Source organism: Rhinoderma darwinii, chromosome 1 (assembly GCF_050947455.1).
Source record: "Rhinoderma darwinii isolate aRhiDar2 chromosome 1, aRhiDar2.hap1, whole genome shotgun sequence".
Classification (NCBI taxonomy): Eukaryota; Metazoa; Chordata; class Amphibia; order Anura; family Rhinodermatidae; genus Rhinoderma; species Rhinoderma darwinii.
The window spans coordinates 453,277,626-453,298,091 of record NC_134687.1 but is presented as its reverse complement, the minus strand read 5'-3'; the positions used below and the strand labels follow the sequence as shown (position 1 = coordinate 453,298,091).

The 20,466-nt window shown below is 41.2% G+C and overlaps 1 protein-coding gene across 1 annotated transcript in view; it reads right to left on the bottom strand.

Annotated features, from left to right (window-relative positions):
- UBE2L3 (ubiquitin conjugating enzyme E2 L3) overlaps positions 1-20,466 on the bottom strand; it is a 37,257-nt gene that overhangs the window by 9,586 nt on the left and 7,205 nt on the right. Inside the window, exon 2 of the mRNA XM_075832320.1 lies at positions 4,102-4,197. Coding sequence (XP_075688435.1) covers positions 4,102-4,197 — 96 coding nt within the window. The remainder of the gene's footprint in view (positions 1-4,101; positions 4,198-20,466) is intronic.

Below are 20,466 nucleotides of genomic sequence, written 5' to 3'. Positions count from 1 at the left end.
ATTAATTCCTCAAGGGGTGTAGTTTCCCAAATGGTGTCACTTTTGGGAGTTTCCACTGTACTGGTGCCTTAGGGGCTTTGCAAAAGTGACATTTCGCAGAGAAAACCATCCAGAAGACAAATGGTGCCCCTTCTTATCAGAGTCCTGCCTTGTACCCAAACAGCAGTTTATGCTCCACATATGGGGTATTTCCGTACTCTGCGGAAGTTGCTTTACAAATGTTGGGGGGCTATTTCTCCTTTATCTCTTGTGGAAATGATTGTGGTTTTTAGCCAAAACAACATCTTATTGGAAAAATGTTTACATTTTTCATTTTCACGTCCAGATTCTAATAAAATCTATGAAACACCTGTAGGGTCAAAATGCTCACTACACCCCTAGATGAATTAATTCTGGGGTGTAGTTTGCAAAATAGGGCCTTTTTTGGGGTGTTTCCTTGGTTTTGGCACCACAAGACCTTTTCAAACCTGACATTGTGCCTAAAATATAATCTAATAAAAAGGAAGGGCCCAAAATCCACTAGGTGCTCCTTTGCTTCTGAGGCCGGTGCTTCAGTCCATTAGGACACTAAGGCCACATGTGGGATATTTATAAAAACTTCAGAATCTGGCCAATAAATATTGAGTTGCGTTTCTCTGGTAAAACCTGTGTTGCAGAAAAAAAAAAAATGGACTAAAATGAAATTTCTGCAAAAAAAATAAAAAATTTAATTTGTAAATTCCATCTCCACTTTGCTTTCATTCCTGTAAAATCCCTGAAGGGTTAAACTTTCTAAATGCGGCTTTTAATACTTTGAGGGGTGCAGTTTTTTGTTTGTTTTTTAAATGGGGTGATTCATGGGGGTTTATAATATATCAGTCCCTCAAAGCTATTTTAGAACTGAACTGGTCCCTAAAAAAAAAAAAATACTCTTACAAGCAGATACATTTAAATTTAGAAAATGCAAATAAACACTGAATGTATCGAATTTTACCTCTGATGAAGTACAATATGTGACAAGAAAACAAATCTCAGAATCGCTTGGATAGGTAAAAGCATTCCAAAGTTATAACCGAAAAAGTGACACGTCAGATTTGAAATATGAGGCTCTGTCAGGTAGGTCAAAAGTGACTGCAGCGGGAAGGGGTTCAAGGGATTGCGTCCAGGATTTAAAAAATAAAATTATTTTTTTTAAAAATGGCTGCTTTCTTTCAGAAACAGCATCACACCAGTCCAAAGGTTATGTGTGGTGGTGCAGCTTATCCCCAATTCCATCCAAAGGAGCTGAGCTGCAATACCATACACAACCTATGACAGGTGTAGTCCTGTTTCTGGAAGAAATCAGTCATGTTTTTTCTAATCCTGCATAAACCCTTTAAATAACATCATACCTGAGGCCTCATGCACACGGCCGTCCCGTAATCACAGCCTGCGGTCAACGACGCCCGCGGGCCACAAAGTATGGGAGCACGGCCCACAAAATCCGAAAAGTAGGACATGCTCCATATTTCCTGACACGGACACCTTTCTGTAGCGCTACAGAAAGGTGTCCGCGGCAAATAGAACCATGCGGGTCCGTAATTGTGGTCCGCAATACTGGGTTTTTCACGGTCATGTGCATGGGGCCTTATCCCTTGCACTTGTACTGTGGCTTTCCACACTATCGACCAATAAATAAAAAAATAAATAAAAAATAAAGCAGTAGGGAACGAATGATTAAGGTGGTGTTATCCTAGGGGTATAGCATGAATCTTTAGGTCATGACAGATCTGATTGGTGCAGGACTCACCAATCCTGAGAATAAATGGGCCACTGCAGAGAGTCATGGCCACGCCATACCGATCATACATTGATGGCACATCCTTGGGCAAGCCCATCAATCTATAGTCCAAAAAAATACCTTTAAATTGGTGGTGCAATGGAAGAGACCATTCCTTCTGCAGAAGCATCTTGAGCTCACTAGGGGCTGCTGGTTCAAAGAGGAGGTGGTTCTCACTCCCACTGCTCCATATACGTGACAAAAAACTTGAGCAGAAACTTGGAAGTGGACATAAGAGTGCTTCATAATATGTACTCAAAATGCAGGATGAAAACTTATATTTTCATCCCAAAAGAAAGTGCACCAATAGGTAACAATAGCACAGCTGGCTAACGAAAATTAAGTGTTCTACTAACAATTTATCCGTTTTTAATTGCAGACGGCAGTAGGGAGGCAATACACTGGAGTGCCAAGTACTAAGACTAGGTTTGCTTCCAACATCAAGCCGCCGGCTATATTATATGTTCTTTGCTTTGCATGACCCTAATTAAGGCTGAGCCATATTGTGCAGACTTTTTTCCGCCGCAAGTCTGTGGCAAAATACACACGTTTCATGCGTATTTCAAATTGCAAAAAGGTGAAAATCGCTTTCAAAAACCTCAACATATCTGACATGCTGCGGATTTGAAATTCTGTAGCATGCCCTCAATGCCACATTGATTTTTTCCATCCACACATATTGTACTGTAAATTGCTGTGGATTTTCAACACCGCAATTCCACAGCGTGTGAATTCACCTTAATGTCATATCTACCCACTAATGGCACTGCATATATATTAAAACCAGACCACAGCCTATGTTTTTTTATTAAAGGTGTATTGCCATACCAAAATATGTTTCACAGGACAGGAAGTAGCTGTCTGGCAACTACACTTACCATTGCAGCAATACTTTTGAAGAGGAGCAGTACAGAAAGGCTCCCATATTGGCTGTCTGTGTAGGCAGTGGTCAATGAGGCCTTACTTCTCTGCAAATCAGCATCCGGTCTATTTCAGATCTCTGTGCTACTAATCTTATGATGCCTCACAGTATCACATGAGAACAGGGAGTCGGTACCAACTCTGCAATTATAATCCCTGTAATATTATCCTAAATGTGCTAAGATATTATAATGATGGTGCCAGAAACACAACTGTGTGACCGGAATCCCTGTGGAGAGGGCTGTGTGGAACGGTCCATATTAGAGGTTGAAGCTTGTATTTGCATCATATAGGACGTACTGGTAACTATGATTCACAGATTTATTCCCATTGACTCACGGAGAGAAAGCAAGTCATTAAAGACAGATTCATACTGTTACTAAGCATCAGCACCAATGTGGTGGATTTGATATCTAGTTGACACATGGAATTCCTTAAAGTAAAACAAAGGGGCAGCATTACTCAATGGAGTCCCCGCAGCCCCTTGACTGCAGTACCCAGCACTGCAACATCCATGTGAGTGTGGCTGCTACTGCAGCTCAGCACAAATCACTTAAAGAGGACCCATCACCTCTCCTGACATGTCTAGTTTAGTAAATACTTGCATTCACCTAAAATAACCAATCTGAATATTTTTTTTCTTAGAACTCTGCGTTGTGCTGTTCCTCTGTTATTCCTCTGAGAAATGTATAAATAAACAGACACCCTGGTGTTACCATTCCCCTTTTCAAAGTGTTGTGTCCCTACCCAGTCTGACTGTCACCACGGGATGGACATTGTCAGTCTGTGTAAGGACACACCCCAGCTGGTAACATCCAGTTGTCAATTTATTCATACATTCCTAGGAATAATAACAGAGGAATGGCACAGAGTACAGTTCTAAGAGAAGATGCTCCAGAATTGTTATGTTACGGGAAATCCAATTATTTAAAAAACAGACATCAGAAGAGGAGACAGGTTTATCTTGAAATGGTTTGAGGTGAAGTGCCAGACACAGCCACACTCAGATTGTTGTGCCACATACTGCAGTGAAGGGACCGCAACACTCCAGCAAGCGCTGGTGACCCTTTTTTCTTCTAATGGGTGCAGGTGCCTTTAGAAAATACAACTAAAGGTACAGACTAAGCCAATGACTAACATTTACACGTATGTAGCATCGTCTTGATTGAGCACATGCTACATACATAAATATTTACTAACTCTGTAATAGTCAGTTTTCAGCTTGTACCTAGTAAAACTCAGCAGTCAGTCTAAACATCTTCCAGTTCAATTCTAGACTTCCTGTCGCATTTTGTGCATCTAACAGGATACATACAGTATAACAAGGCCAGCTCTAACGTCTACCGAGATCTATATCTCACCACACATCTGTGTATACTTACTGGAACTATGAGCCCCTGCCAAGTCAGTAGATTGGCTTCATCAACCTGTATATTACGGAAATTTTTCATCCCAGATTTGCGGATCTCTTCAAGCTCCTAAAAATAAATAAATAATAATAATGAATAAATTAAAAAGACACTAATTTAGCCCAGAAGACACCTAAAATGCACACTCCTTGTTATTTAGGGCCATTTGGCTCAGGATGTGTGAGACAATTACCCAATAAACTTTTTCTTACTTTAGGTTTAGAAAAATTATTTTAACATACATTGGCTTCCTGGTGATCTGAGGTGAAGTGTTAAAGCATGGAGTACAAGACACGACCTCCAGTGTTTGGGTTTTTTTGTTTTACACTTTTTGGGCCAAAAATGCTGCGGCAACATGTGGATTTTGGTTTGTGGAGTTTTGGGTTCAGTGGCTTTTTTTTTTTTCTTTTAAAACGCAGCACGATCTACGTATAGCTTTCTTTTACAAAACGTTTTGGTACCATATTTTATTTTGTACATTGTTTTTTTCTGGCATTTCCAATAGAGAAGCCTATGTGAAAGACGCCAGAAAAAAATGCCACCAAAAACGCTTGCAAAAAACCGCTTGAAATTAAATGGCATTTCTTTCAGTGGTTAATAGCACTAAAAATAGTGTATGTAAAGGTGGCCTGATGGGCAAATACCCATTGTAGGCCTTGGGGTCTTTGTTAAGAGCCCGACAACCCATCAGCTCCGTGGGATCAGAGGTCCATTTTGTAGCCATCATTGACCAAGGGGTTAAATTGCCGGGATTGGAGTTGCCTACCTTCTCTGCCGTGTCTGCAGGATGTTTTATGCGGGCCAAAAAATTAGCAGGTCGGCAGTACATCTCCGCGTATATACAGGGGACGTGCTCCCGTCAAGCTGCAAAATGTTTGGGGATGAACGATTGTATTAAGGATTGTTCGTCCCCATACATCCCGATCATTACTTTATTTAAATGGAGCAAAGGAGTGCCAAATGACACGATGTTATCGTCAATCGCATTGTTACTGGGTGAAAATCTGCCCATATAAAACCACCTTAGGCCCTATGCACACGAACATATTTTTCATCCGTAATTACGGACCCGTTCATTTCTATGAGCTACGAATGGGTGATCGTTTCCGTAAAAATGATCCGTAATAAAAAATGTATGAAAGGTGTTTGTAGCCCATAAATGGGTTCTGTAATTGCGGTCCCTAATTACGGATGAAAAATACGGTCAAGTGCATGGGGCCTTAACCAATTCCACACTTTCAGCCAGGAGGAAAATTATGGAGCGGGCACACGGCCCGGGCTGGCCCATAAGTTGCATGTGTCGGCTGTATTTTACAGCTGACACTTCACTGCAACGAGTTTAACCCTTTAGATGCCACGGTCAATAGCGACTGCGGCATCTAAGCTGTTAGAGGGGGCAGCCCTCTCCGACGGCCTATATTGCAGTATATTGTGCGAGCGATACAACGATCGCTGATCCAAGTCTCCTAGGGGACCTGTAAAAACAAGTAAAATACAATATATATATATATATATATATTTTTTTTTTTTTTTTTAACCCCCTTACTGACCAGCTACATTTTTCAGTTTTTACCGCTCTGCATTTCAGCCGCCTTAACTTTTTTATTTTTTCATGGACGTGGCTGTATGAGGCCTTGTTTTATGCGGGAGAAATTGTATCTTTTTTTCACAGTTTGGAGGTAGGAAAAATTATTTTTACGGTGTGAATATTGGAAAAAGCGACTCTCTGCATAGTTTTTCTTGTTTATTTTTTATCCCGTTCTAAATAACCTGTTAGATTAATTCTTAAAATTACGGTCGTTTAGATACCTCATATGTGTAGGTTTTTTGTTTTTATTTAGTGAAGGGGCAATAAAATATATTTTATGCAAAATAATGACTTTTTTTTTAATTTATTTTTTAATCCCATTAAGGGATAACTTTATTTTTTACTTGTAATGTATTAGAATATACTCTTGCCAAGTCTTAACGATAGACTAAAGTCTATGAGGGATCCGTGAAAACGGGTCCTGCACGGGTTCAACTCTGACATGAAAAATGGCCGTATTGCATATCTGAGCTTGCACTCGTTCGTGTGAATAAGCCCTTACTCTGATCAGTTTTTAGATCAGAATAAGGATAAAAACGGATGAGTTAAAAACCCCAATGAAATCAAATTAAATGATGCGCACGGATTAGGGGCTGTTCACATCAGCGTTGGCTTTCTGTTCAGGGGTTCCGTCTGAGGTTTCCGTTGTGGAACCCCTCAACTGAAAGGCAAACTGAAACCTTAGCTTCTGTTTACATCACCATTGATATCAATGGTGACGGAAACATTGCTAATGGTTTCCGTTTGACACCAGTCCGGCAGGTTTCCGTTTTGTTTTTTTTACAGAATCAATAGCGCAGTCGACTAAGGTTTCCATTTGCCTTTCCGTTGAGGGGTTCACCCGATGGAAACCTCCGACGAAACCCCTCAACGGAAAGCCAACGCTGATGTGAACAGGCCCTTACAATCAGTTTGTATCCGTTTTACAGTGACACCAATAATAAAAATAACACATACGTTAGACAGCCGTTTTTTTGAATGGAGTACAAGTCCTGTACTCTGCACTTTTCAGATCTCAGTCCAAAAAAATGTACGACTTAGGCTTCCGACGGAACGGGACCCTGACTGACACAAATGGAAAACAAAGGTTTCCGTTTCCATCACCATTGATTTTAAAGGTGACGGATCCAGTGCAAATGGTTTCCGTTTGTCTCCGTTGTGCAAGGGTTCCATCGTTTAGACTGAATCAATAGCGTAGTCGACTACGCCATTGACGCCGTCAAAACGACGGAAACCTTGCACAACTGAGACAAACGGAAAACATTGGCACCGGACCCATTACGTTTGTGTCAGTCAGGGTCCCGTTTCGACGGAACAGGACCCTAGCGCAGGTGTGAACGAAGTCTAAGGCTTCGTTCACATATCCGGTCGGGGTCTATTCAGACGTTGCGTCGGAGGTTTCCATCAGAATAGAGCCCTGATTGAAACAGAAAACATAGGTTTCCGTTTCGATCACCATTGATTTCAATGGTGACGCGTTCGCTCCCAATGGTTTCCGTTTGTCTCATTTGCGCAAGTGTACCGTAGTTTTGACGGAATCAATAGCGTAGTTAACTATGCTATTTATTCCGTCAGAACCCTTGCACAACTGAGAAAAATTGGCATTGGATCCGTCACCCTTGAAATCAATGGTGATGGAAATGGAAACCTATGGTTTCTGTCAGTCAGGGCTCTATTCTGACGGAAACCTCAGATGGAACGTCAGAATAGAGCCCTAACGGATACGTGAACGAAGCCTTACATAACGGACGCAAATGGATGATAACTGATGCAATTAAAAATACCATTGATTTCAAAGGGAATTTTAACGGATCCGTTATCCTTATTCTGATCTAAAAACGGATCAGAGTAACTGATTACACAACACAAGTGTGAAAGTAGCCTAAGAAAAATAAGTCAGCTGTGCGTTCTTTCCTATTAACTAAAAATAAAAAACACAAAAAGTCTCCCAGACTGGTCTGTCACCTAAAGTGTACAATAATGTGTCCACCCCTGGTTTAGTGTCACAAAAATGTACTATTCATCTATATTCCAAAACGTTACAGCTGACATTATCCACCATCAGTAAATCTCAACGTCACATGAAAAAGTATGCATCATACTCTAAGAAAGTAACTTTATAGTCACACAGCATATAGCGTTATGAACTCTCGTTGTGAATGGACAAATTATTCGTGAGACACTACCTCGGATCTCATCACATGCACACATTGTGCCACATACACTGAGATTGATGTCACATGGATATATTAGGACGTGTGTGTGTGTGTGTGTGTGTGTGTGTATGTGTAAGCGTTCTTTAGTAATGCAATGCTCGCTGATTGGTTGAACTTGCCACCACGGACTCGTACGGTTTGACTGCATTTCAGCCAATCGCTTGTTATCCCACAAATGAACATGATTGGCTGAATCTTCCCACAGGTCAGTGCTGCTGGCAAGATTGTTTAATATAAGTTTAAAATATCCCCTCATGTCACAATGGCCCAGGAAAGGACTTTTTGGTTGAAAACATTGTATGTTGGGCCACTGGCATGTATATTACGCTCTTTAGGCTCTGCATCTGCTTGTAGCAAAAACAAAAAAAACAAAAACATGTGAACTGGTTGCTGGGGAATGTAGAGTTGATTTACCCGGTTCCCCTCCGTTTCGCTTGTTGTGCCGCCGATCCTCTTCTGTCATCAAGATGGCCGCAGTGCTTCTCAAACTACCCGATGCACACTGTGCTTCAGAAGTCCGAGACACTTTCCCCTGCTATCCGATTGTTTAGCGCTGCTCACGTGCCACCATTTTGGGGGAAATATAGTGTATTAGAAAAAAAACTTCATTCACTTTTTTTGGCAGGAATGAAAAAAAAAAACTGCAATTTTGGCATGGTTTGTTGGGTTTAGCTTTTAAGGAGTTCACCGTGCGGTATAAATGACATCTAGGTTTTTTATTTGAGCGGGGTTGTTCTCCACTTGTCTTGGGAGGAGAATGCAACCAAAAAACATCTGCTTCCCCTGTTACAAGTAGAAGAAGATACTGTATATTACATGGCCGAATCACAAGGGTCTTATGCGCAACGTCAATCCGGAGCTTGGAAAGCCATTTGAAAGGCGCATGTGTTTCCACCACTGCTTGATGCACAGTAAATGGATGTAGATATTGGTGGTCAGGAAAAATCTAGCGGGCACTACCACTAATGTAAGTGATCACAAATGTTCGTTTTTTTTTTTTAATGAATTTAAATTGCAAAATAATTTATTTTCACGTGTTCTGTCGATTGATTAGTAATATTTTTTCAGGAGATAACCCCTTTAACAGTCTATTTGCAGATCCCCAAAGAACCCTCCGAAATGCAAGAATTGAACTGCTCGAAACTGCTAAGCTGCAGGATAAATGTACCTAGGAGGTATGGCCTGAAAACTTTCCATAAGTGTTATTTAACCCCTTAGTGACCACCAATACGCCTTTTCACGTGAGTCACTAATGGGCTTTAGGCTAGGCTGACGCCTTTTCACGTCAGCCTAGTCTAAGTCCTGCACGGGTCTCCCGTGCAGGCAGGAGCCGGGGCTCTGCTGTCTAATGACAGCTGAGCTCCTGCTCCAACGCCCGCGATCGAAGTTTACTTCGATCGCGGCCGTTTAAACCGTTAAATGCCGCCATCAATAGCGACCGCGTCATTTAACTTAGTTCACAAAGGGAGTGCGCTCCCTCTGTCACCCATCGGCGGCCCGCGAATGCAATCGCGGGTCTCCGATGGGGTGTCATGGCAGCCGGGGGCTTGATAAAAGCCCCCGGTCTGCCCTGGACATATGCCTGTTAGGACGCGCCGGAGGCACGTCCTAACAGATTGCCTGTCAGATTTACACTGACAGGCAAAAATGCTCTGGTATACCAAGTATACCAGAGCATTATAGCAGCGATCGGAACATCGCACAGTAAAGTCCCCTAGTGGGACTAATAAAATAAGTCATCAAAGTAAAATAAAGATTATTAACCCCTTCGCGCTCAGGTCAGCACTATTACGTCGCGCTAAGTACATAGTTCGCGCTCAGGTCAGTAATAGTACTGACCTGAGTAAACACGGCGCCATTTAATCCCGGCGCGTGCTTGAGCTGTGATAACTGCTGTTTCTGACAGCAGGCTATCACAGCTTAGTGTGCATGGACCGATCGCGGTGGTCCCCGCCGATTAACCCCTTAGAAGCCGCGTTCAATAGCGATCGCGGCTTCTTAGGGGTTAAGCTGCCATCGCCGGCCTGCTACACGATAGCGGGCCGTGATGGCTACTATGGCAACCAGAATCCTAACAATGGACTCTGGCTACGCCATCGACGGAAGCCTAGTGGGTCCCGACAAAATCAGGACCCACTATGCTTGCTGTCAGCGAACAGCTGACAGCTCTAATACACTGCACTACGTATGTAGTGCAGTGTATTAGAATAGCGATCAGAGCCTCCTGCCCTCATGTCCCCTAGTGGGACAAAGTAAAAAAAGCGTGAAAAAGTAAAAAAAAAGTTGTGTAAAAATAAGAAAATAAAAGATTTAGAAGTAAGTAAAAGTCCCCCTTTTTCCCTTATCAGTTCTTTATTATTAATAAAAATATATAAACAAATAAACTATACATAATTGGTATCGCCGCGTCCGTAACGTCCTGAACTACAAAACGATGTCGTTATTTATCCTGCGCGGTGAACGCCGTAAGAGAAAATAATAATAAACCGTACCACAATCACAATTGTTTGGTCACTTCACCTCCCAAAAAATGGAATAAAAAGAGATCAAAAAGTCGCATGTACCAAAAAATGGTGCTGATCGAAACTACAGTTCGTTACGCAAAAAATAAGTCCTCGCACGACTTTCCTGATGGAAAAATAAAACAGTTATGGCTCTTAGAATAAGGTAACACAAAAAATAAATTATATTTTACAAAATGTATTTTATTCTGCAAACGCCATAAGACATAAAATAAAACTATAAACATCTGGTATCGCCGTAATCGTATCGCCCCGCAGAATAAAGTGAATATGTCATTTATAGCGCACGGTGAACGCTGTAAAAAAAATTGAATAAAAAAACAATAGTAGAATTGCTGTTTTTTTAGTCACCACGCCACCTAAAATTAGAATAAAAACTGATCAAAAAGTTGCATGCACCCCAAGAAAACTACAATGGATTCCTCAAGGTCTCTAGTTTCCAAAAAGGGGTCACTTTTGGGGGGTTTCCACTGTTTTAGCACCACAAGACCTCTTCAAACTAAATTAATTAAATGTCACCTCTACTTTGCTCTAAATTCCTGTGAAACACCTAAAGGGTTAATAAACTTTTTAAATGCTGTTGTGAATACTTTGAGGGGTCTAGTTTCTGAAATGGGGTGTTTGATAAGGGTGTCTAATATATGGGCCCCTCAAAGCAACTTCAGAACTGAGCTGGAAACTAAAAAATAAAATAAAAATGAGGCAATACTTCGCTTCTTACATTATACTGATAATGAGCAGTGCCCACCCCGAGATGACCCCAGTTTTGACCGTTTGTATAAACGGATACCCCTATTAGACCGTTTCAGTGCCCGGTTTTCCGAGCATTCACCCCCGAGAAGTGTATTTCTATAGATGAATCTCTGGTACATTTGAAAGGGAGGCTTCAATTCCGCGAGTACCTGCCGGGTAAGGTATGGCGTGAAGATGTATAAGCTGTGCGAGAGTGCATCAGGGTATACCTACAAATTTAGGATATATAAAAAGGGAAGGACACCAGTATTCAGCCCCCAGAATGCCCCCCCTTACTGGGAGTTAATACAAAAATTGTGTGGGATTTGGTGCACCCACTGCTGGACCAGGGTTACCACCTCTACCTGGATAATTTTTATACCAGCGTCCCACTCTTCAACTGCCTCGCTTCCAGAAGTCCTGCGGCATGCGGCACTGCTAGAAGAAACCTGAGAGGCCTCCCTAAGACTCTGCTTGGGCAAACACTCAGAAGGGGTGAGAGCAGGGCACAATCTAGCAGCAACATATTGTGTGTCAAGTACAAGACCAGGGAGATGCCACACCAGTACCCATGTACCTGTACGAGGTACCAGTACAGGGACCCCCAAACTAGACTGCATCCTGGACTACAATAGGTACATGGGAGGGGTGGACTTGTCAGATCAAGCCCTGAAGCCCTACAGCGCCATGCGGTGTGGTATAAGAAGCTGGCCGGGCACATCATACAGATGGCATTGTACAACGCATACGTGCTACATCGATGTACAGGCCAGACGGGAACTTTCCTGGAATTTTAAGAGGTGGTTATCAAGAAACTAATTTTTATGGACCAAGAAGTGGGGGCACCCAGTACTTCTGGAAGCGGGGCCACACGCATTGTACCAGGGCAACACTTTTTAGAAGTTCCCCAAACTGGCAAGAAGGGAAAAAGTCAAAAGAGGTGCAAAGTCTGCTATAAGAGGGGGATAAGGAAGGACACAATATATCAATGTGACACATGTCCCGAAAAACCAGAGCTCTGTATGAAAGAGTGTTTTAAAATTTATCATTCATCCCTTTATTTTTAATTTACCCCAGTTTTACTCGCTCTGATCCACTTCGCACAGCTTACCCCTCCTCATCTTCCCCCTCTGAGCCCTGCTGCGTGCCCAGGCAGCTGATAGCAGCCACATGTAGGGTATTGCCGTACCCGGGAGAGCCAACATTACAGTTTATGAGGTGTATATCTCCGGTGGCGCATGCTGGGCACAATATATCGGACACTGAATTGGCATATATGTATAGAAAATTGCAAATTTCACTCTGCACCATCTGCTGCGCATTATCTTTTACACAATACCTGTGGGGTCAAAATGCTCACTACACCTCTAGATGAATGCCTTAAGGGGTGTAGATTTTAAAACAGGGTCACTTCTTGGGGGTTTCAACTGTACTGGTACCTTAAGGGCTTCTGCGTACAAGACTTAGCACCAGAAAAGCTCCAGTAGGCCAAATGGTGGTCCTTTCCTTCTGAGCCCTGCCGTGTGCCCAGGCAGCTAATAACAGCCACATGTAGGGTATTGCCGTACCCGGGAGAGCCCACATTACAGTTTATGGGGTGTATGTCTCCGGTGGCACATGCTGGGCACAATATATCGGACACTGACATGGCATATATATAGAAAATTGCAAATCTCACTCTGCACCATCTGCTGCGCATTATCTTTTACACAATACCTGTGTGGTCAAAATGCTCACTACACCTCTAGATGAATTCCTTAAGGGGTGTCGTTCTTAAAACGGGGTCACTTCTCAGGGGTTTCAACTGTACTGATACCTCAGGGGCTTCTGCACACACGACTTAGCACCAGAAAATTCCCAGTAGGCCACATGGTGGTCCTTTCCTTCTGAGCCCTCCCATGGGCCCAAACGGCAGTTTATCACCACAAATAGGGTATTGCCACACTCAGGACAAATTTGGCAACAAAATGGGGTATTTTATTCGTTGTGAAAATAAGACATTTTGAGCCAAAACTACATCTTATTGGGAAAAAGTTTTTTTTTTTAAATTCACAGCCCAATTCAAATAAGTTCTGTGAAAAAACTGTGGGGTCTAAATGGTCACAACACCCATAAATAAATTCCTTGAGGGGTTTTGTTTCCAAAATGGGGTCACTTTTGGTGGGTTTCCATTGCTTTGATACCTCTGAGGCTCTGCAAATGCGACATGGCACCCGAAAACCAATCCAGCAAAATCTGGACTCCTAAGAACACATAGTGCTCCTTTCCTTCTGAGGCCTCCCATGGGCCCAAACAGCAGTTTATCACCACAAATGGGGTATTGCCGCACTCAGGACAAATTGGGCAAGAAAATGGGGCATTTTGTTCCCTGTGAAAATAAGAAATTCTGATCAAAAATTACATCTTATTGGAAAAATTGTCATTCTTTTAATTTCAGAGCCCAATTCAAATACGCGCTGTGAAAAAACTACGGGGTCAAAATGGTAACAATAACCATAAATTAATTCCTTGAGGGGTGCAGTTTCCAAAATGGGGTCAGTTTTGGGGGATTCCTACTGTTTTGGCACCTCAACACCTCTCCAAACCTGGCATGCTGCCTAAAATATATGCTAATAAAAAAGAAGCACCAAAATGCACTAGGTGCTTCTTTGCTTCTGGGGCTTGTGTTTTAGTCCACGAGCGCACTAGAGCCACATGTGGGACATTTCTAAAAACGGAAGAATCTGGACAATACATATTTAGCAGTGTTTCTCTGGTAAAACCTTCTTTGTTACAGAAAAAAAATAGAATAAAATTGAAATTCAGAAAGAAAAATGAAATTTGCAAATTTCACCTCCACTTTGCTTTAATTCCTGTGAAATGCCTGAAGGGTTAAAAAACTTTCTAAATGCTGTTTTGAATACTTTGAGGGGTCTAGTTTTTAAAATGGGGTGCTTTATGGGGGTTTCTAATACATAGGCCTCAAAGCCTCTTCAGAACTGAACAGGTACCTTAAAAAAAAGGCTTTTGAAATTTTCTTAAAAATATGAGAAATTGCTGTTTATGTTCTAAGCCTTGTAACGTCCAAGAAAAATAAAATAATGTTCAAAAAACGATGCCAATCTAAAGTAGACATATGGGAAATGTGAACTAGTAACTATTTTGGGTGGTATAACCGTCTGTTTTTCAAGCAGATGCATTTAAATTCTGAAAAATGCAATTTTTTCTAAATTTTCTCAAAATTTTGCAATTTTTCTCAAATAAAGACTGAATATATCGACCAAATTTTACCACGAACATGAAGCCCAAAGTGTCACGAGAAAACAATCTCGGAATCGCTTGGATAGGTTTAAGCATTCCGACGTTATTACCACATAAAGTGAAATATGTCAGATTTGAAAAATGGGCTCTGAGCCTTAAGGCCCAAACTAGGCTGCGTCCTTAAGGGGTTAATAAAAAGTACTGTAAAAAAAAAAAAGTACACATATGTGGTATCGCCGCGACCGTAATGACTCCATTAATAAAGTTAATGTCATTTAAACCGCAAGGTGAACACCGTAAAAAAAAACGCAAAAAACCATGGCAAAATTGCAAATTTTTTCCATTGCCCCCCAAAAAAAGTCATAATAAAAATGAATCAATAAGTCCCATGCACCCCAAAACAGTACCATTCAAAACTACGTCTTGTCCCGCAGAAAACAAGCCCAAAAAATCACTAAATTGATGGAAAAATAAAAAAATTACGGCTCTTGGAAAGCGACGATGCAAAAACAAATAATTTTAGTTCAAAAGTGTTTTTATTGTGCAAAAGTCGTAAAACATAAAAAAAAACGACATATGTGGTATCGCCGTAATCGTACCGACCCATAGAATAAAGGTAACATGTTAATTACGTCGCACAGTGAACGGCGTCAATTTAAAAACGCATAGAACAATGGCGGAATTTCAGGTTTTTGTTATAATCCCCCCCAAAAAGGTTAATAAAAGTTAATATAAAAATTAGATGTACCCAAAAATGGTGCTATTAAAAAGCACAACTAATCCCGCAAAAAAAAAGTCCTCATACAGCTATGTAGACGAAAAAATAAAAACGTTATAGCTCTTTGAATGCGACTATAGAAAAACGAATAAAATAGCTTGGTCATTAAGGCCTAAAATGGGCTTGTCACTAAGGGGTTAAGGACAACGACATATATATGGAAATGCTTTGAAAATTGCATTCACACTGCAGTGATATAACTCTGTAAAGGAGCCAAATTTTTTGTGCCAAAGATGTGAACGGAACCAGGTCATGTAAAAGCGTGAAAAATAATTTTCTGCTTTTATATGACTAGAACTAGTCATTGGTACTCTATGCTCTGGCCCTATTATAGGGACTTTAGGTGCAATTTACCATCCCTTTTACACCAGTTTTCTGGCGTAGAAAAGTCGCAAAAGGGTGACATTTTCATCAAGTATTAAAGAGTCAAAAGATATGCCTTCAGGGTGTGTTGTTGGAAACCCCAAAAACTGAGAAAAATCAATCCAGGCTAAAGGGTTATACAATAAAATATTTCCTGCAAAAAATGCATCTAAGGGTATTTTCGACCGTTTTTCGGCCCGTAAAATCGGAAGCAGAACTCCTCCAAACATCTTCCCATTGATTGCAATGGGAAAATGGCGCTCTGTTCCGATGGTTCGGCTTTCTACGTGGCCGTTTAGAAAAACGTCCGCGAAAAAGTGCAGGACACTTCTTGGGACGTTTTTGGAGCAGTTTTTCATTGACTATTGAAAACGGCTCCAAAAACGTCCGTAAAAACGCGAGTGGCTTAAAAAATGTCTGAAAATCAGGAGCCGTTTTCCCTTGAAAACAGCTCCGTATTTTCAGACCTTTTTGGGTTTGCGTGTGAACATGCTCTAAGAGCGCATGGTTACGGCAGAGCCTGTACGGCAGTGCATAGCTTCTAGGAGAGGAAGTCTCCATACATACGGTATCAGATGGAGCATGGCACTTTTTTTCTACTAGATTTGTATGAAATCAGGCAGAAAAAAAACAAAATCCTGTATGAAATCAGGAGGCATAGGAAGTCTGCACACACCTCTATGGGAGTCATGTCTTCATATCATATGGAACCGTAATAATACAGCTGTCTGGAAAGATCGAACACTCAAAATCAGCACCTTTGCTCGACAAACAGCACAGCAGGAGGAATGCGTGTAGAACTTCCCATACTAATAAGGAAACCAATAGTAGATTCAAGACTGACACGTCTAGGCCTTTTACTGCTATGTTGAGGGAAGTGACCAATGTTCTGGGCACATTTGAGGTTTTTTTTCTTGCGACCTCAGACCTCCGCTAAATAAACCGGTGTAGCACTGCTCGGATATTTCAGTAAGGGCCTATTCACATTGCAAATTATCGTATACCTATGACATTGGCCTCCAATATGCCTATAGAGTACCATATGTCAAACAGAATGGTATATAGCAGAACTCAGGATTCTGCCGGCTGCCTGTTACAAAAGAGCAATGCATGTTGGGAAATCAGATAGCAGTCCCATAGAGCGGAGAGGTTAGGCCACATGAACGTCTTCAGAATGAAAGTAACCGCTACATGAGTAATTGCCAGAGTTCTGAAGGCAATTTGAGTGGAGAACATCCGGTAACTCAATATCCCTATAATCGGAGTAAGAGCCCACGCAAGTAGGCATATTTCAGCTCTGTATAACCTTTAAGTTGTACAGAGACTCAGCAAGGCAACCATAAAAGTCTATGTGGCCCTACAGTAACTCCATGACTCAGATTCCGTATTAAACAGAAAAAAAACAACGTGTCAGGCCAATCGGATACCGTATAACGGAGATATTTTCTCCTACAAGCGTATCTCTTACAGTGCCATACGGAACTGCAGGGAACTCCATGTGCAGCCATGCGGCCTAAAAAAAACAACAAAAAACATTGTTTGGGTTGTCAGAGTTGTAACGCAGTAATTAAGGGTGAAGCGGTGTACCACCCGATGAAAGGCACAAACATTCCATTAAAAGGCTTTTACATGCAACACAAAAAATACAATATATAGGTTAAAACGTACATGCAGAAATCCATACGTTGGACAGACTTCCAGACCAGTCAAAATTAGACTTAAATGAACATTTATCAGTAAGGCCCTGTTCAGTTTTTTTGCAGGCAAAAAATTCCTGAAGGAATTTAGAGGCAGATTTTGACCTGCCTGCAAATTATTGTCTCAATTTTCGCTGCGTTTTTCGCCCGCGGCCATTTAGCTCTGCGAAAGCCAGCTTCTATGGCTTTTATTTATTTCAATGGGAGATCAGAGGTGGAAGCGCGGCAAGAAAGATCACGACACTTTAACTGCGAGCGGCTAAAAACCACCATGAAAAAAAACGCTTCCAGCTCCCATTGAAATGGGAAATGGCTTTTTTGCCACTGATTCCGACAAAGTTTGTGTCAAAAAAAATTGGGCTTTTTACATAATTAGAAGAAAATGGAAAAGGAGAAAGAAACCAAATACGACTGCAAAAGTATAACAACTCCATATGAAACTACAGTAGCGAAACTTTTTCACAAACACATCTGACCTTAAAGGAACAGTGTCACCCCCAAAAAATTTTTTATATTAGTTTGATGTTAGTGTTTTATTAAAAACGTTTGTATTTATTTGTGTGTTACTTTTTTTTATTTTTACACTTTTTCTTCCCTATGGGGGCTGCCATTTTTTTTCCATTTCTGTATGTGTCGATTAACGACACATACAGACATGGAATACGGCAGCTCCAGTCCCATAGGGAATGCGAACGGGGCCCGTTCCATTCACCATGGTGTACGCCGTCTGTGTGGGAACGGCGCATGCGCCGCTCCCACACAGTCCAATTTGAAATGCGCGCCGTCCGGCGCCATTTTCCTGTGGACCGGAAGTCGCTGCCGGACAGTAAGATTACTACTTCCGGTCGCAGCTTCCGGACTTGTGCACATGGAGCAGCGGCAGCAGACGGAGCGGATGGACCGGAGGGAGCGGCGGCGACAGGAGCAGGTAAGTGATTTCTATGTATTTTCGTGTTTCAGTGTGTTTACTACTGTATGTTAACCTACTACACTGTGTGTTAGCTCAAAAAATGGCGACACACAGTGTAGGAGGTTAGACCGTTCAATCCCCTCGTTTCTCCCGGCACTAGCCAGGATAAAGGAGGGGGGGGATTCTGAGAGCTCACTAGAGCGAGGGATTTTTTCCCAATTTTGCAGCATAAAGCAATGTGGTTGCTTTACCACATGCAATGCTGCAATTTTGGGAATTGCTCCATCTAGTGACCAGCAATGGGAAATATTATAAATTTGAATCCAATTTATAATATTTCCTGACTCGTGAAAAAAAATAAAAAAAATTAGAACAATGTTTAATCACCTACACACTAATTGTTTAACAAAAAAAAAAAATACATTTTTTGCTAACAACACAGTCTCTTTAAATGGTTATTACTCAGACATACAAAGCGATAACCTGAACACTAATAACATTGTAAAAAATTGTTACAAAAGGGAAGTATATTGGTTTTGGCAATTAAGTAAATTGAGTCCCAGGGGTTTAAATGAACAATGTCGGTTCAATGTTTTTGTAGAATGTAACCGTTTAGAATTTAATTATATACACTATATGGTATATATGGTAAAAGTATTGGGACACCTACATGAGCTTTTAGGACATCCCATTATAAATCCATAAGCATTAAAGAGGCTCTGTCACCAGATTTTCAAACCCCTATCTCCTATTGCAGCAGATCGGCGCTGCAATGTAGATAACAGGAACGTTTTTTTTTCTCAAAAAACGAGCATTTTTGGCCAAGTTATGAGCATTTTTATATTTATGCAAATGAGCCTTTCTTAAGTACAACTGGGCGTGTTTAAAGTTATGTCCAACTGGGCGTGTATTGTGTGTGTACAACTGGGCGTTTTTACTTGTTTTACTAGCTGGGCGTTGTGAATAGAAGTGTATGATGCTGACGAATCAGCATCATCCACTTCTCTTCGTTAACACCCAGCTTCTGGCAGTTCACAGACACAGCGTGTCCTCGCTCATCCGACGCGATGAAGTTCCTGTGGGAGGAAGTGAGTGACGTCACAGCGTGATCTCTCGAGAACCCGCTGTGTGTCTGCACTGCCAGAAGCTGGGTGGTAACGGAGAAGTGGATGATGCTGATTCGTCAGCATCATACACTCCCATTCACAACGCCCAGCTAGTAAAAGAAGTAAAAACGCCCAGATGTACACACACAATACACGCCCCGTTGGACATAACTTTAAACACGCCCAGTTGTACTTAAGAAAGGCTCATTTGCATAAATATAAAAATGCTCATAACTTGGCAAAAAATGCTCGTTTTTGAAAAAAAAAAACAAAACACGTTACTGTTATCTACATTGCAGCGCCGATCTGCTGCAATACGAGATAGGGGTTTGAAAATCTGGTGACAGAGCCTCTTTAATAAGAAGTTGGTAGAATTGAAAAAAAACACAAAAAAAAACGCCAAATCTGTACAGGTCAAAGATCAGCAATGACGTCATACGTTAGTGTTTGAAAGCATAACAGAAAATAGCAATAAAATCATAATTAAACACCATATAGTAAAATGAGTGTGAAATGGTAAGTCAGAATAAAAAGCCGTTAAACTAAAAAAGACAGTGTAGATTAAAAATATATATATATATAATATATATATAAACAAACATATAAATGCAAGAGGAGGAACCTCCTTTCGTATTTATGTTTATATATATATTTTTAATCTAGACTCTTTTTTACTTTAACGGCTTTTTATTCTGACTTACCATTTCACACTCATTTTACTATATGGTGTTTAATTATGATTTTATTGCTATTTTCTGTTATGCTTTCAAACACTACTGTATGACGTCATTGCTGATCTTTGACCTGTACAGATTTGGCGGTTTTTCTCCTGCTTAATTCTATGTGGGAATTTTTGTCCATCCAGAAGAGAATTTTTGAGGTCAGACACTGATGTTGGAGGAGAGAGCCTGGCTTGCGATCTCCGTTCTAGTTCATTCCAAAAATGTTCGATGGGGTTGAAGTCAGGACTCTGTGCGGACCAGTCAAATTCTTGAAGACCAAACCACCCAACCATGCCTTTATGGTCCTTGCTTTGTGTACTGGGGCACAGTAATGCTGGAACAGAAAAGGGCCTTCCCCAAACTGATCCCACAAAGTTGGAAGCTTACAATTGTCTAAAATGTCTTATGCTGAAGCATTAAAATGTCACTGGAACTAAGGGGCCTAGGACAATCCCTGAAACACA